The sequence below is a fragment of the Chlorocebus sabaeus genome, chromosome 21 (assembly GCF_047675955.1).
Source record: "Chlorocebus sabaeus isolate Y175 chromosome 21, mChlSab1.0.hap1, whole genome shotgun sequence".
Lineage (NCBI taxonomy): Eukaryota > Metazoa > Chordata > Mammalia > Primates > Cercopithecidae > Chlorocebus > Chlorocebus sabaeus.
The window spans coordinates 17,578,674-17,594,150 of NC_132924.1; the positions used below are offsets into that span (position 1 = coordinate 17,578,674).

Consider the following 15,477-nt stretch of genomic DNA (forward strand, 5'->3'; position numbering starts at 1 on the left):
TTTCCTGTGGGCGCCCCACACACCTGCCTGCCTCACCTGTTCCGCCTCAGCCCCCAGGGTCCCTGACATCCTGAGCTCAGTGAGGAGGGGCTCGGGAGCCCCAGAAGCCGAGGGGCCCCTGCCCTGCCCATCTCCAGCTCCCTTTAGCCCCCTGCCAGCCCCATGTAAGTAGCCTGGGCCCTGCTGCTGTGGGGGTCATGTTGGAGGGCTGGTAACCCCTTAGAGGGGCCGCTCCAGAGCCAAGGGCAGGCTGAGCATGGACCCTGGCTCCAGCCTCATCACCCCACAACCCCTCACTGGGGCTTCCCAGGGCGGCCCTGGCCCATCGAGCCTCACCTCTTTGTGAGGTAGGCCCTGGACCACTTTCCTGCTCAAAGCCACTGGGCAGGATAGGAGGCCCTGGAGGCTCGGGCCTCAATTCCAGTCTTCAGGGTTGGCACAGGCCTCACTCCACCTCAGCTTGCGGGAGGGGAGAGCTCCTTGCTGCTGAGGCAGGCTCTGATTCGGGGCCTGACCCCAGGCCCCAAGGGGTCTGGAACACGGCACCCCTACCACTGACCTCCTCCGCCTTGCCGCCTCCTCGTATGTCTGTCTGCCTCATGTTCACGTCTCATCTGTTCCACCCCAGCCCCCAGGATCTCTGACATCCTGAACTCTGTGAGAAGGGGCTCAGGAACCCCAGAAGCCGAGGGCCCCCTCTCAGCGGGGCCCCTGCCCTGCCTGTCTCCGGCTCTCCTAGGCCCCCTACCCTCCCCGTGTAAGTAGTGGCCCCAGGCCTGCCGCCTCTGCTGCCGGACAGCTCCCTGCGAATGGCCGGCGCTCAGCAGCTTCCCACCTGCCTGCACGGCCCAGCTAACCTTCCCCCGGCGCCGCAGCCTGGCGTCCTGCCCTGGTGGGGCTTCCTGTGGGCTCTCACCCTAACCAGCAGAGCAGCTCCTGGCTTCTCCCTTAGGGGCCCAGCCCCTTACACGGTTCCTGCTCCCACTGCTACTCCCCGCTCGCTGTCCAGCCCCAGGCCCCTCCCAAAAGGGTCTGTCTGGCCCCCCTGAGGCCCCCCATGTCCCTAGACCCTCTCTGCTCATCACTGTCCCAGCCCCAGACTTCACACCCACCCAGGGGCCCTGCCCATGGTGCCCAGGAGCCTGCACTCAGGGCCACCCTGGTTCCTGATGTGACCCCAACCCCTGAGTGCCCTTCCTCAGTCTAGGGGGCTGAGGAAGGTGCCAGAACTGAAACCCCAGCCAGGGTCCCTGGGGCTCACGAACAAGGGGATAGTATGGACAATCATAAGCCTGGGCTCCGCTGACCTGGGCTGTCCTCATGGGGCCAGGCCAGGCCTCCTCTGTACCGCCCGTGACTCCCACCTCTCCCTGTAACCCTGTCCAGCGTTCCTCAAGGGCCACTTACCTGACAGCTTCTTGCTGGCCAGCAGCCTCTCCCTGGAGTGTGCCCTCTGCCCACAGCAGCTTCAGCCCATGCCACCCGACAGCCAGAGCGTCTACCCTTCACTCCTGCAGCCTCCTCTTCACGCACCACGCTGTCCCCAGCAGCACCCTCTGTCCTCCTGTCTCCCTCTGTCTCCCCATATCCCCCTTGGTCACCCTACAACCTCTCTACCCACTTCCGTCCCCCTAAGTTCACCCTCTATCCCTACATCCTCCTCTGTCCCCCAAATTCCCCTCTTTCCCTCATGTTTCTGTTTTCCTCCCCAAACTCCACTCTGTCCCTCACATTCTCCCTCTGTCCCCCACACCCCTTCTGTCCTCCACACCTTCCTCTGTCCCCCACATCCCCCTCTGTCCCCCACATCCCTCTGTGTCCCCCATATCTCCCTCTGTCCCCCACACTCTCCCTCTGTCCTCCACACCCCCCTCTGTCCCCCACACTCTCCCTCTGTCCCCCACATCCCCCTCTGTCCCCCACACTCTCCCTCTGTCCCCCACATCCCCCTCTGTCCCCCACATCCCCCTCTGTCCCCCACACTCTCCCTCTGTCCCCCACATCCCCCTCTGTCCCCCACACTCTCCCTCTGTCCCCCACACTCTCCCTCTGTCCCCCACATCCCCCTCTGTCCCCCACATCCCCCTCTGTCCCCCACATCCCCCTCTGCCCCCCACACTCTCCCTCTGTCCCCCACACTCTCCCTCTGTCCCCCACATCCCCCTCTGTCCCCCACATCCCCCTCTGCCCCCCACACTCTCCCTCTGTCCCCCACACTCTCCCTCTGCCCCCCACACTCTCCCTCTGTCCCCCACACCCTCCTCTGTCCCCCATATCCCCCTGTGTCCCCCATATCTCCCTCTGTCCCCCACACTCTCCCTCTGCCCCCCACACTCTCCCTCTGTCCCCCACATCCCCCTCTGTCCCCCACATCCCCCTCTGCCCCCCACACTCTCCCTCTGTCCCCCACATCCCCCTCTGTCCCCCACACTCTCCCTCTGTCCCCCACATCCCCCTCTGTCCCCCACACTCTCCCTCTGTCCCCCACACCCTCCTCTGTCCCCTATATCCCCCTGTGTCCCCCATATCTCCCTCTGTCCCCCACACTCTCCCTCTGCCCCCCACACTCTCCCTCTGTCCCCCACACTCTCCCTCTGCCCCCCACACTCTCCCTCTGTCCCCCACATCCCCCTCTGTCCCCCACACTCTCCCTCTGTCCCCCACATCCCCCTCTGTCCCCCACACTCTCCCTCTGTCCCCCACATCCCCCTCTGTCCCCCACACTCTCCCTCTGTCCCCCACACCCCCCTCTGTCCCCCACACTCTCCCTCTGTCCCCCACATCCCCCTCTGTCCCCCACACTCCCCCTCTGTCCCCCACATCCCCCTCTGTCCCCCACACTCTCCCTCTGTCCCCCACACCCTCCCTCTGTCCCCCACATCCCCCTCTGTCCCCCACATCCCCCTCTGTCCCCCACACTCTCCCTCTGTCCCCCACATCCCCCTCTGTCCCCCACACTCTCCCTCTGTCCCCCACACTCTCCCTCTGTCCCCCACATCCCCCTCTGTCCCCCACATCCCCCTCTGCCCCCCACATCCCCCTCTGTCCCCCACAATCTCCCTCTGTCCCCCACATCCCCCTCTGTCCCCCACACTCTCCCTCTGTCCCCCACATCCCCCTCTGTCCCCCACATCCCCCTCTGCCCCCCACACTCTCCCTCTGTCCCCCACATCCCCCTCTGTCCCCCACACTCTCCCTCTGTCCCCCACACCCTCCTCTGTCCCCCATATCCCCCTGTGTCCCCCATATCTCCCTCTGTCCCCCACACTCTCCCTCTGTCCCCCACACTCTCCCTCTGTCCCCCACACTCTCCCTCTGCCCCCCACACTCTCCCTCTGTCCCCCACATCCCCCTCTGTCCCCCACACTCTCCCTCTGTCCCCCACATCCCCCTCTGTCCCCCACATCCCCCTCTGCCCCCCACACTCTCCCTCTGCCCCCCACATCCCCCTCTGTCCCCCACATCCCCCTCTGTCCCCCACACTCCCCCTCTGTCCCCCACATCCCCCTCTGTCCCCCACATCCCCCTCTGTTCCCCACACTCCCCCTCTGTCCCCCACATCCCCCTCTGTCCCCCACACTCTCCCTCTGTCCCCCACACTCCCCCTCTGTCCCCCACATCCCCCTCTGTCCCCCACATCCCCCTCTGTCCTCCACACTTCCCCTCTGTCCCCCACACTCCCCCTCTGTCTCCCACATCCCCCTCTGTCCCCCACACTCTCCCTCTGTCCCCCACACTCCCCCTCTGTCCCCCACACTCCCTCTCTGTCCCCCACATCCCCTTCTGTCCCCCACATCCTCCTCTGTCCCCCACACCCCCTCTGTCCTCCACATCCCCCTCTGTCCCCTACAATCTCCTCTGTCCCCCACATCCCCCTCTGTCCTCCACACTCTCCCTCCCACACCCTCCTCTGTCCCCCACACCTTCCTCTGTCCCCCACACCCACCTTGGTCCCTTCATGCCCCCCTGTCCCCAGCACCCCCCTCTGTCCCCCAAGTCTCCTCCATTTCCCTCTCTGTCCCCCAAGCTCCCCTCTGTCCCCCACATCCCCTTCTGTCCCCTGTATCCGCTCTGTTGGCCCAGGTCCACCCTCTTCCCCCCACACCCCCCCATCCTCCCTCCCTCCCCTCTCTCCCCTCGTGCCCCACCCCCACATCTCCCTCTGTGCCCCTCAATCTCTGGCTTGGCTGATTGCCCGTGGTTTCTCTCCTGCGTGCCCCCCGTGCCTGTCTTGTGTTCACGTCTTGTCTGTTCCGCCCCAGCCCCGAGGATCTCTGACATCCTGAACTCTGTGAGGAGGGGCTCAGGGACCCCAGAAGCCGAGGGCCCCTCACCAGTGGGGCCCCTGCCCTGCCCATCTCCGACTATCCCTGGCCCCCTGCCCACCCCGTGTAAGTAGCACCTTGAGTGGCCCTGGCAGCGGCTGCCCGGAGGGGCTCGGGGAGTGCGAGCCTGGCAGTGGTGCTCTGGGAAGGGCCAGCTTGCGGGGGAGGGCGGGGGCACAGGATCCCTCTGCTGGGCCCGGGGAGTTGCTTTGAAGCACATGCAGGAGCTGTTGGGTCTCACAAACTGGAGGTTATGGTTATGAAGTGTGTATGACACAAGTGTGTAGGAAGAGCGTCTGAAAGAGCAGGTTTGTCACTGACCCCAAAACTTGTGACCCTGAGGTCCACAGCCTTCTCCTGATGGGAGGGGAATGGGCGGCAGAGGGTCTGCGCGTGTGGCAAGGGCTGGCACGCCAGGAGCTGCTGGCTTGGGTCGAGGTGGACCTGCTGGGCAGGGACAGAAAAGTGTCACTGAGATGCTCTAGCATTAGAGCTGTCCAAGTCCAGACAGCAGGGAGCAGGTGGGGATCGGGAGGCGCGGATCTGGGGGGCAGCTGGGGCCAGGCTGAAACAGAGCGGGCGGGACGGGAAGCCCAGGCTGAGCAGCCTCTCCAGCCAGGGAGGAGCCAGGCTGGGCCACCTCCCCGTCTGTCTGCCGACTGCCCACAGTATCGCTTACAGGGATGGATGACATCCCAGGGCTGCCGCCACCCCCACCTGTGGGGAGACACCAGGCTGGGGGTGGTGTGGAGATGCTCTTAGAGAAGAGGCTGCTGGGCCAAGGGCTCGGCATGGCAGGGCAGTGGCTAGGTAAGTACTTGAGGGACAGGTGGGGTCTGAGTGCCCCCATCCCCTCTGCAGGCTGGGCGTGGGGGCTGCTGCAGGTGGCCAGGGGAGAGGGGTGTGGGGAGAGTGAACCCACAAGAGCAGTGGCCCGAGGAGGGGGATGCAGCCTGCAGGCTCAAAGGGACACTGGATCCACCCTGGGTGCCCGAGAGGGCAGGGGGCAGCCCCTGGAGGGGCACTCACCCCCTGAGTGTTCTGTGGTCAGCTGAGGACTCCCAGTGGGGGTTGACTGAGGGGATCAGGGGCGAGCAGCTGAGGGGAAAGACCAGGTTCTTAATGGTGATAGGGTCGGGGTGCCTGGGCGACCGAACTCAAGGAGGGAGGCATGGGGAGGGGTCGCCATGCAGCTGGGGTGGGTGCACAGCAAAGCCTCTGGGGGTGGTCAGAACCCCCCACACCCACCACTTCTACAGCAGCTCATCTGATTTAAGGGGCTTGCTGCCCTTGCAGAAGTGGAGGGGTGTGCCCAAAGGAGACTGCCTGGAAGGTCACCCCATCAGGTTAGCATGACCCCAGCCCAGGGCTGCAGCCTGCCCTCAAGGTCTGTGCAGTAGCCGGAGTGAGTCCTCTGAGGACAGGGCCCAGGGTGGGTATGAAGTGGCCAACTCGGGGCTCGGTGCCCAGGCTCACCTTCAGAGGCCACAGCACAGGCCTGCCCTGAGCTTGGCTGAGGAGGTGGGGGCTGCAGGAAGGAGTTGTGAGCAGGGTAGGATGGAGATTCGTGTGGCCCTCCTGGGAGGGGCTGGGCAGGGCTGGGAGAGGGGTGGGTGAGACGTTCTGGGAACTCGGGGAGAGGAAGAGCCTGGGTACCACCCTGAGGGCACCTGGGCCCAGGCAGCAGGTGGCCAGCTTTGGGCCATCCTACAGGCCAATCGTGAGCCCCCTCCCTTCTCCAGAAGGCACCCACCAGTTGTGTAAATAGGGCAGCTGCCCACGGCCCGCCTCAGACCCTGTCTCCTCCCGACCCACGCTCTCTAATCGCGGATTATACACAATCCAGCCTGATCCCTGGGCAGCTGCCCTCCCTCCCGCAGCCACCTCTGGCTCTGAGAGATGGGACTTGGGGCCAGCCTGGGGTCGCAGGAGTCCAGGCCAGGATGAGAACCTGCTCTGACCCCACCTGGATGCATTGGGCCCGCCTGGACCTGTCGCATCACCCCAAGAGAGCCACAGGCAATGCAAGGCTCGTGTTTGTGTCAGGGCACCTGGAAGGCCTGACTTACAGAGGCTCTTGGCTCAGGCAGACCCCTCCAAGCCCAGACGCTGCCCACTGCCTCCCCTTTGTCCCTGGAAATGCCTGGGCAGATTGTCCTCAGCCAGCAGGCTTCCCCACCCAGGCACCCCTTTATGTTGGGCACCCCTCCCTCCCCTCCATCAGGGATCATGCCCTTTTTCAGGGGCCCGGGTATCAAGGACACAAAAGCACCCATGTGCTCTGTGGGGAGGCGGAGTGGGGGCTGGGTCAAGCTGGGGTCCAGGCAGCACCGTTCCGCAGGGCAGGGTCAACTTATTCTTCCCGTCTGTGGAATGGTTGGGTGGGTCTCACAACAGACCTGCTTCCCATACTTCAGCATGGTTACCACTCTTGAATGGAACTCTGACCATGCATGTCCTCTTCTGTTTACTTTATGCTTCCTCTTCCCACCAACTCCCACTTTAATTACAGTTTGTTTAAAAGCACTGCGTATTACTTCATTAAATGGAAGATTAGTTTCACTTACCGCTAGTGTAAGGTGACTATAGAACCAAAGCAGACTGGAAACCAAATGAGATAATGTCACTCTCTTCTCCATTCCAGCTGCGTGCTGCTGTCCCTGAGAACCCCTGTGGAGTGGGAGGGGCAGCTCTCTCTGTCCATTAGAAAGGGGGGTTAACTAAGTGACAGGAGGTGTTTGGGACATGTGGACACCAGATTTCTCTCTTGATGCAAGGAGGGCAGAGCCAGGCACCCTAGTGGGGTCTGACTTGGGGGCTGCTGGAAGGACTGGCTACAGGTGGAAGAGAGGTCAGACCTGAAGCTTGGGGCCACCTCCAGGAAAGGACAGGTGAAAGTGGGGGCATGACGCAGGGGAGAGGCAGGTGCGAGGTAGAGGGTGGAGAGGAGGCAGGAACATAGCAGGTGGGGTGGGGACGGGCCCTCAAGTGTCATATGCTACTGTCCTGGGGCCCAGGGGCAAGGACAGGAACAGCCACAGCATGTGTTAGGACAGAGCCCTGTGCCTTCCTAGAGTTGGGCAGGTGGAATGGGGCCAGGAATGGGACTCGTGGTGGCTGCAGCAGGAACTGGAGGGGAAGGGGCTTCTGGATCCTGCAGCCCACCTTCCTAGAGGCCAGCCTTCCAGGGTCCACCAGGTGGGTGGGAACTAGGCTTCTATAGCAAGACTGCCCTGAGGACCATCCATGACATGGTGTAGATGAAAGTTAGGCAAGAAAGAGAGACAGACTGGCAGCAGAAGTGCAGTTGGGTCAGGAGCAAGGGACTTTCCAGATAGGGGCAACCCACGAGTGCACATGTGCCCATGCCACACAACACAGGCACACATGACACGTGCACACTCACAGGCACTGTACACACACGCACACACAGGTGCTCGTGCATATGTATGAGCTTCATCTACACACATTCACACACACACCGTCCTGCTCATGTGCGTGTTTCCATACATGCACATGAATGCACAATCACGTGTACACACATGCATGTGATCACATGCATGAACATGTGTGCACCCCAGTCCTCAGGTGCCATCGGGCTCCTCCTGCTGTCACTGTGCAGCAGGGGACATGAGGCCCCAGAGTAGACAGGTGCAGCACAGGCGTTCCCAGGCAGCGCCACACACACATGCGTGAGCACACCTGGGCATGCCGCGCCTTCTTCGTGGACTCAGTCCACCTGCCAGGTGGGCTCCCTGGTGGGGCGAGCTCCCAGAGGCCTGGCAGGAGAGATAAAGGCAACCCATCACAGGGCATGCCTAGAATTGCCTCTTCTGGCTGGGCACAGTGGCTCATACCTGCAATCCCAGCACTTTGGGAGGCCGAGATGGGTGGATCACTTAAGGTTAGGAGTTTGAGACCAACCTGGCCAACATGGCGAAACCTCATCTCTACTAAAAATACACACACAAAAAATTAGCCGGGCATGGTGGTGTACACCTGTAGTCCCAGCTACTCGGGAGGCTGAGGCAGGAGAATCGCTTGAACCTGGGAGGCAGAGACTGCAGTGAGCCAAGATCACACCACTGCACTACAGCCTGGGTGACAGAGTGAAACTCCATCTCAAAAAAAAAAAAAGGAATTCCCTCCTCTGGGAGTTTAGACCACAGACAGGTGGCATGTATGTGGCCGTTGGAGGCAGCACTCACAGCTGAAGGGTGGAAATGTCACCACAGGGCCTGCCTTCTTGGTGAAAATGGTGTCCTGCAGGGCAGGCAGCAGTTTGAGGGCAGGTGTCCCAGGTATGGCTTGCAGCAGCCTGAGGGTCACAGAGCGCAGTGCTGGGAGTGCAGAGACTTCCCCCACAGGGAGAGTTCCCAGGAACCTGCTTCCGGTGCACTTCTGGGGGTTTGAGGTTTTCCATGGACAAATTACTTTGAGAAACCAGTGTTACTTGTGTGTATAGGTAAGCGTGCGTGTGCATGTGTGTTCTGTGTGTGAGTGTGCATGTATGTGCGTGCCTGTGTATATATCCTCGCAGATATGGCTAGGGACCTCACTGAGGACAGTAGTTCTGTCTGAGGAGAGTGAGTGAGACAAGATTGAGGAGAACACAGGCATCTTCAAACTACATGTGCGGTGCTTTATTTCTTTAAAATGTGTCTAAAGTGAATAGGAAAATGTTAAGATGTGAATCCGTAGAGTGTGGGTTCTATTATTCTCTCCATGTCTTCCATACGTTTAAAATCTTTTACAATGAAAATAAGCTGTAGTTAAAGCAGCAACGCGGGCTGCCAGTGAGCGCCCCAGAGGCCAGTGAGGACCAGCATGGCTGGAGGGCCTGTTGGAATCCAAGGGGAGTGGGCAGGAACCGCAGGCAGGCGCCAGGGAGAAGCCTGGGCATGGGGGTGTGGGGCAACGGGGGTGTCTGCAGGGGTAGCATGTGGGCCTCGGACTGCAAGCAGGTGAAGCCAGCAGGATGCAGCTCCTATGAGAAAAGCGGGGAACAAGAGACCATGCCTGCTCTTCCTGCTGCTGGGACAACCCGGGTCATGACACCGGGGAACCCTGTAGCCACGCCTGGCCGCCCCCTGCTGCTTCCTCCTACCCGGCCTCCACGTGGCCTTGCTGACGGCTCCTTCTTCCAGGCAGGTCTCTGCCTTCTCGCCTGGTGCCTGCACTCGGTACCCCCCTCACCAGAGCTGCTGGGTGAAGGAGGCACTAAGAACCCAAGGCTCGGGATGAGGGTGGGGCCGGGAAGCTGCAGGGAAGCACAGGGTCAGGCCTGGTGGGCCCCAGGCCTGGCTCACTGGAGGGCAGGAGGGAGACTGGCGGACAGCTCGTGGGGCCAGGAGGTGACCTCCAAGTGGATTGTAGGAGGGTTTTTTTTTCCCTCTTTCTGCATTTTCCAGACATTTTGTAATGTGGATAGAATAGTTCTGTCCTTCAAAAATATTTTAGTTAAGAAAAACAAGATGGAAGCTGTTGCACTTGGAAATGAGGAAGCCACTGGTGATAGAGGGGGGCGGGCAAGAGGATCGCTTCTGCGAATAGCTGCAGAAACACGGTGTGGATGCAGCTCGTGCTCCCCCAGGCCCTCCCCTGGGCTGTGTGGAGGGGTCTGGGGGGAATGGGCCAGCGCCCAGTGGTCACCTGGCCGTGTCTCCCCACAGCCCGGAAGCAGGAGATCATTAAGACCACGGAGCAGCTCATTGAGGCTGTCAACAACGGTGACTTTGAGGCCTACGCGTGAGTCCCCGGGGCTGGGGGGGGCTGTGCAGGACAAGGATGTGGGACCCTTGGGGAGGCCCTGCTCAGAGTCAGGGGTCCATGGGGCCCCTCCTCACTTGGATTTGGCCCCCAGGAAAATCTGTGACCCAGGGCTGACCTCATTTGAGCCTGAAGCACTGGGCAACCTGGTTGAAGGGATGGACTTCCACAGATTCTACTTCGAGAACCGTGAGTGAGGGAGCCCGGGTGGGCATGAGGGTGCAGTGCCCCCAGGAGAGCCTCTCGGCCCCTCCCAGGGACAGCATGGTGGCTGCCTATGGAAGCCCTGTCCCCTCTCTGCCCAGGGTTGGCCATCCACCCCTCCCCCACTAGATACCCAGCCCCCAGAATCCCACTCTTGGAGGGGCCCATGCTGCTCCCAGGAGAGCCGAACCTCCCCAATAAGGGGAGCTGAGAGAGGGAAAGGGTTAGGGTGGTGGGGTGGAAGGCGGGCACCAGGGCAGCCACAGTAACCCGAGACCTCCCTCCACCTGCTGTCCACAGTGCTGGCCAAGAACAGCAAGCCGATCCACACGACCATCCTGAACCCGCACGTGCACGTCATCGGAGAGGACGCCGCCTGCATTGCTTACATCCGGCTCACGCAGTACATTGACGGGCAGGGCCGGCCCCGCACCAGCCAGTCTGAGGAGACCCGTGTGTGGCACCGCCGCGACGGCAAGTGGCAGAATGTGCACTTCCACTGCTCGGGCGCGCCTGTGGCCCCGCTGCAGTGAAGGTGAGTGCTCTGTGCTAAGTGACAGCTGGGGCAGAGGGGTGGCGGTGGTGTGAGTGGCTGCAGCCCAGGGAGGCAATGGGGAGCAGTGGGGCCTGTGGCAGAGCCCATGCCTGGGAAGTCCATCAGCTTTCCTGGTGAGGCCACAGGAATGATGTTGAATTAGGGATCACAGCAGGCTGGGTGTGGCGGGCCTCCTCAGACGACTGGGGAGCTGATGAGGGCCTGAGCAGTCCACACTGGCCAGAGCTGGGTGGGTTGCAGGTGGATGGGCCCCAGGCAGCACAATCCTGGGCACCATGCCCTGTTTGTGAGGACTGTTAGAACCCCAGATGGGGGGTCTCCAGGTGGCGGGTGCAGCGGGCCCAGAGCCCAGTTTTACAGGGATACTAGTAATTGGGTTGGGCACCTTGAACCCCTTTCCCGAGTGGGCCCTTTTCCGGACTTTAACCCTCTCTGCAGTGCCGTGTGGCAGACAGCAGAGCCTGGGGGTGGACGGGAGAGGGGGCTGCTGAGGAGCTGACCCACCCGCCCCATTTCAGAGCTGCGCCCTGGTTTCGCCGGACAGAGTTGGTGTTTGGAGCCCGACTGCCCTCGGGCACACGGCCTGCCTGTCGCATGTTTGTGTCTGCCTCGTTCCCTCCCCTGGTGCCTGTGTCTGCAGAAAAACAAGACCAGATGTGATTTGTTTAAAAACAAAACAAAACAAAAAAAACAAGATGACGACGACAACCACAAAAAAATTGACATCTGATGAAATGAAAAAAAAAAAAAAACTAAAGGAAGGAAAAAGCTGTAAAAATCACTGGCATTCGTGGGGCCGCTCCCCACCCAAGCTCCACGTGTGTCCGTCTGTGCTCCTGGCCTCTGGGGGACCAGCTGGGACATGAACTTGTCTGCCAGGCCCCTGTCGCGTGCTGAACGGTGTTAGTTTGTAGGTAACGCACACACCCCACACCTAAGGTGTCTGCATCCTCCCGCCAACGCATGGGCTCCACATGGTGTGCTCGCTGGCTGTCGTGACTGTCAGCTGTCTCTTGGGAGGGGCTGTGGGGCCCGCTGGGCTGCCTCCTTTCCCGCTAGTTGTGCCTGAGAGTTGCTGTTGTTCCTGCTTTCCCTTCCCTTCCTTTCATCCCCTGAAGGGCTAGGTGTGGGTTTTCCGTGCCCGGTATCCCCACACACCCAGCACGGACAACCCTTCGGCAGAGCCCAGGCCGGCCCCTCACCCCCTGGAGTATTGAGACCGGAGTCCCGTCCCCAAGGCCATCAGAGATGCCCCCACACACCCAGGACTCCAGCTCTGGTCCTTCTAGGGGAATAAAGTGCAAAGAGGGGCACAGCTTAGCTTCGGGCCTTTCGCCGAGCAAGAGATAGCACTGCTGGCTACAGCTCCAACATAGCCAGCTGTGGCAAGAGGACTCTGCCTGGGCTGGCCTCCCTCCTGTGTGAGGTGTCTGTCTCTTCTCTGCCAGCCAGCAGCAGATGCACTGGCAGCTCCCGACCCTGTTTCTGCCCCTTGGCCCTCCCCCAGCCTGTTCGGCTTCTCCGCGCCCCGCAATGGGGAACAGACTTTTGACAAAGGACTGCGGGCCTTACTCAAGTCCCTGAGCCCCCATCTGAAGCTAGGAGGGGAGGCCAGGCTTTGTGTCTGGGCATATTTGTCTGCTGATGGAGTTTGGGAAAGCCTGGGGCTTGGGGTTTGGTCGGGTGGTACAGCAAGTGGCAGAGCGGGGTCAGAGGTGGTGGCTGCCCAGCTTCTGGGCTGAGATGAGGGTCTGTGCAGCAGTTTGCTGAAGTGGGAGTGCCTTTGGAATCTGGGCTGGGAGCAGAAGGGAGCAAAAGCTACAGTGGGAGCCAGCTTAGGGCACGTGGGAGGCGTGAGGGCAGTGCTGCCCGTGCAGTGTCAGGTGTGAGAGCACCTTGGTGGGCTGCAGTGCGTGTGAGGGCACCTTCTAGGTGGGCCAGGGATGCAGCTATGGAGATAAGGCGGGCTGGGGACAGAAACAGGTGGGCACAGGGCCCAAGACACCAGCGGATGGAGGGCAGGGTCCAGCCCTGTGCTCCTGAGTGTCGGCTGCCTGGGTTTGAGGCAGTGGGTCCCCAGCCCCTTGTGATGGTGTGTACCATGGGGGAGCTCGGGGACAGGGCAAGCCCAAGCACGGTGGGGCTGCAGGGTGGGTCAGAAGCCAGGTTGGGTGGGAGTGGTCAGAAGCCCTGACTGCAGAGGGTCGGGGGCTCCTGCCCCAGTGCCTGCCCACCTTCAATTCACATCGTTTTCAACAAGGATTTTCTTTATCTTCCCCTACAAATCAAGCCAAGGGAGGGGCACAGAATGGGGAACAGGACACAGGATCCTAAACTCCAAGGGGACTGTCCACCGATGAACACTCAGAGTGGACACCATCTTCCGTCCACGCTGTGCCCAGGACAGCTGTCCCCATCCATGAACACAGGGTAAACATCTGCCGGGCTCCGCACCAGTGGCTCCCTGGGCCATGGGACAGCGGCAGGGCTCACCACGGACAGCGCGTGGCCCAGCAGCCGGCCACCCTGGCGTCCTGGGGCCTCCTTCCCTCCTCTCCCTCTCACCTTGTCACCTCCACGGAGCTGCCTGTCTGGGATAATTTGGGGATTTTTTTTCTGGGGGATAATTCTTTTGCATGACCCCTAAAGAGCAAGCCACACCGCTCTGCTAGCTAGGTGTCTACGGTGTGGTGGCGGCGGCCGCTGGCCAGCGCTGCAAGGGGTCGGCTGCCCACGGTGCTGGCTGGCCTCCCCTCCTCTCTCTTTTTGCTGAGTTTCATTGTCTTTTCTTTCTGAGCCTTGTAAGTGTACAAAAATTATTCTTATTTTGTTCTGTCTCGGGAAACTGCAAATAAAAGAAAAACAGGACAAACTGCTTCAAGTGCAGCTGGGTGCTTTAGCTGGAATCCTGCCAACCTCCTGCGCCAAAATACAGACTCAAGCCCGGTCCCTGGCCCAGACCCTACTTGGGCCCCTCCTCCAACAGAAGGTAGTGCTATGGAGCCCTGAGCTGGCCCTGACATTCCTGAGCTTCTCTAGGGTGAACAGCTCACCCCAGGTAGGGCACTAGTCATAGATCATAGCTCCACCAGCTGTCCCCACCTCTTCCTCTGGTCCTCTGAAATCTTCTGGGCCCAGGGCTGTCCACCCTGGATGCTGGAACTGAAACTGGATCCCAGCCCCCAACGCCCCTGAACTCTCCATTCCCCCTCAGTGGCTGCTAAAGATGTGGCCAGGGGCAGCCTCTGGGCAGGAAGGAGCCCCAGGACCAAGACCTCTGGCTGGCTGCTGTCACCTTTCGCCCCTGCTACATGTATTGGCTGTTCTGGACGCTGAGGACACACAGCGACCACAGAGCCAGGCTCCACCCCAGTGGATTATGCAGACAGACGGCACACAGGCCTGTGTGGATATCAGCCTCCAACACCAGACGTAGGCAAGGCGCAAGGTGATATAGTAGACAGCCATCATGGGGGCCAGGAGGCTCCAGCAGAGGCCATACAACCAGCCCAGACTCCAGGACAGAGAGCTGGAATGGAGACAGGGAAGCCAGATGCCAGGCCAGATTGACCAGGTGCTATAGGCCTGTGGGCCAGGCCAGGCTTGGGGACTTCATCCTGGGTGTGAAGGAGACAGGCACCCCTCAGTCCTTCCCTCTGCATCTCCAGCCCAAGCTAAAAGCAAACCCTTAGGTTGGAGTAAGGAGTAACCCCCTGCCAAGTTTCTCCTGTCCTCAGGCTCCACCCACCACCCATGCTGCCTGGCCCCATAGGGCACACGCTCAGGCCCAGCCCGGGAAAGCAACTGCCTGTGCTATGCTGGCCCTTCTCAGCCTCAATGCCCTCCTCCCTCCCCGATGCACCCTCGTGGCCCCCGCTGGGCCCCCTGATGCACCCTCATATCTCCATGGCAACCTGCTGAGAGTGTGGCCTTGCCCTTGGCTCCCCTCCACACCTGTGTCCCAGGCAGTGCCATGGTACTTTCCTGAAACAGAAGGATGGGCTTCAAAACAGTCCCAGACACTAAACACGCCTGCATTTTGGGTCCAAGTAACTTCTGACAAGACGAGTGCCCCTACACATGCTCGGTCCTGTCCACTATGGGCAGGGAGCCTGAAGGATCCCCCAGAACTGGCTAAAGCCCTCAGTCTCCTCCTCCACCCTGAGCATCTGGTTAAACACCTTCATGTGGCAGAGCGGCCCTGGATGTCAGCTTCTTGCTCCTCACGGTCTGCACCTGGACAGGTGCTCTCAGGTGTGTGGGTGGCCAGGTGGCAGGTCCCGAAAGCCAGTTGCAAAGAATCTAGGCCAGTACCCATGAGTGCTGCGGTGTCTGTCCCCAACATGGTATCTAGGGCTCCATCCACTCACCTATCAGCTGTAATCGGAGGAGGATTTCCAGGCCAGGCCTCCCCCAGGAAGGCTGCAGGCACTGCGGATCGTGCACCCTCACATGCATTATTCCTGAGGCCCTTCTGCAGATGCCATCAGGGCAGCAACTCTGATGAGGTTTTAGGGCACAGCACACAGGACTAAGCCATCCTGTACTGGGCCAAGCGCTACAGGCAAAAGGGACACCACTGATGAGCATTTCATTCATCATTTTTATTTTTACATTTTTTTG

General features: G+C 60.9%; 1 protein-coding gene across 16 annotated transcripts in view; it reads left to right on the top strand.

Annotated features, from left to right (window-relative positions):
* CAMK2B (calcium/calmodulin dependent protein kinase II beta) overlaps positions 1-13,735 on the top strand; it is a 110,343-nt gene extending 96,608 nt beyond the window's left edge. For 9 of the 16 annotated variants that reach the window (XM_073008897.1, XM_073008899.1, XM_073008902.1 and 6 more), the window contains 6 exons: positions 629-757; positions 4,263-4,391; positions 9,998-10,073; positions 10,189-10,283; positions 10,599-10,833; positions 11,373-13,735. In XM_073008897.1, the coding sequence (XP_072864998.1) occupies positions 629-757; positions 4,263-4,391; positions 9,998-10,073; positions 10,189-10,283; positions 10,599-10,831 (662 nt within the window). In that variant the 3' untranslated portion in view covers positions 10,832-10,833; positions 11,373-13,735. Of the gene's footprint in view, positions 1-50; positions 165-628; positions 758-4,262; positions 4,392-9,997; positions 10,074-10,188; positions 10,284-10,598; positions 10,834-11,372 lie in introns of all 16 variants that reach the window. The other 7 variants (XM_007981449.3, XM_007981451.3, XM_007981453.3 and 4 more) reach the window with 2 other exon arrangements.
* Positions 13,736-15,477: the final 1,742 nt, after the last annotated feature.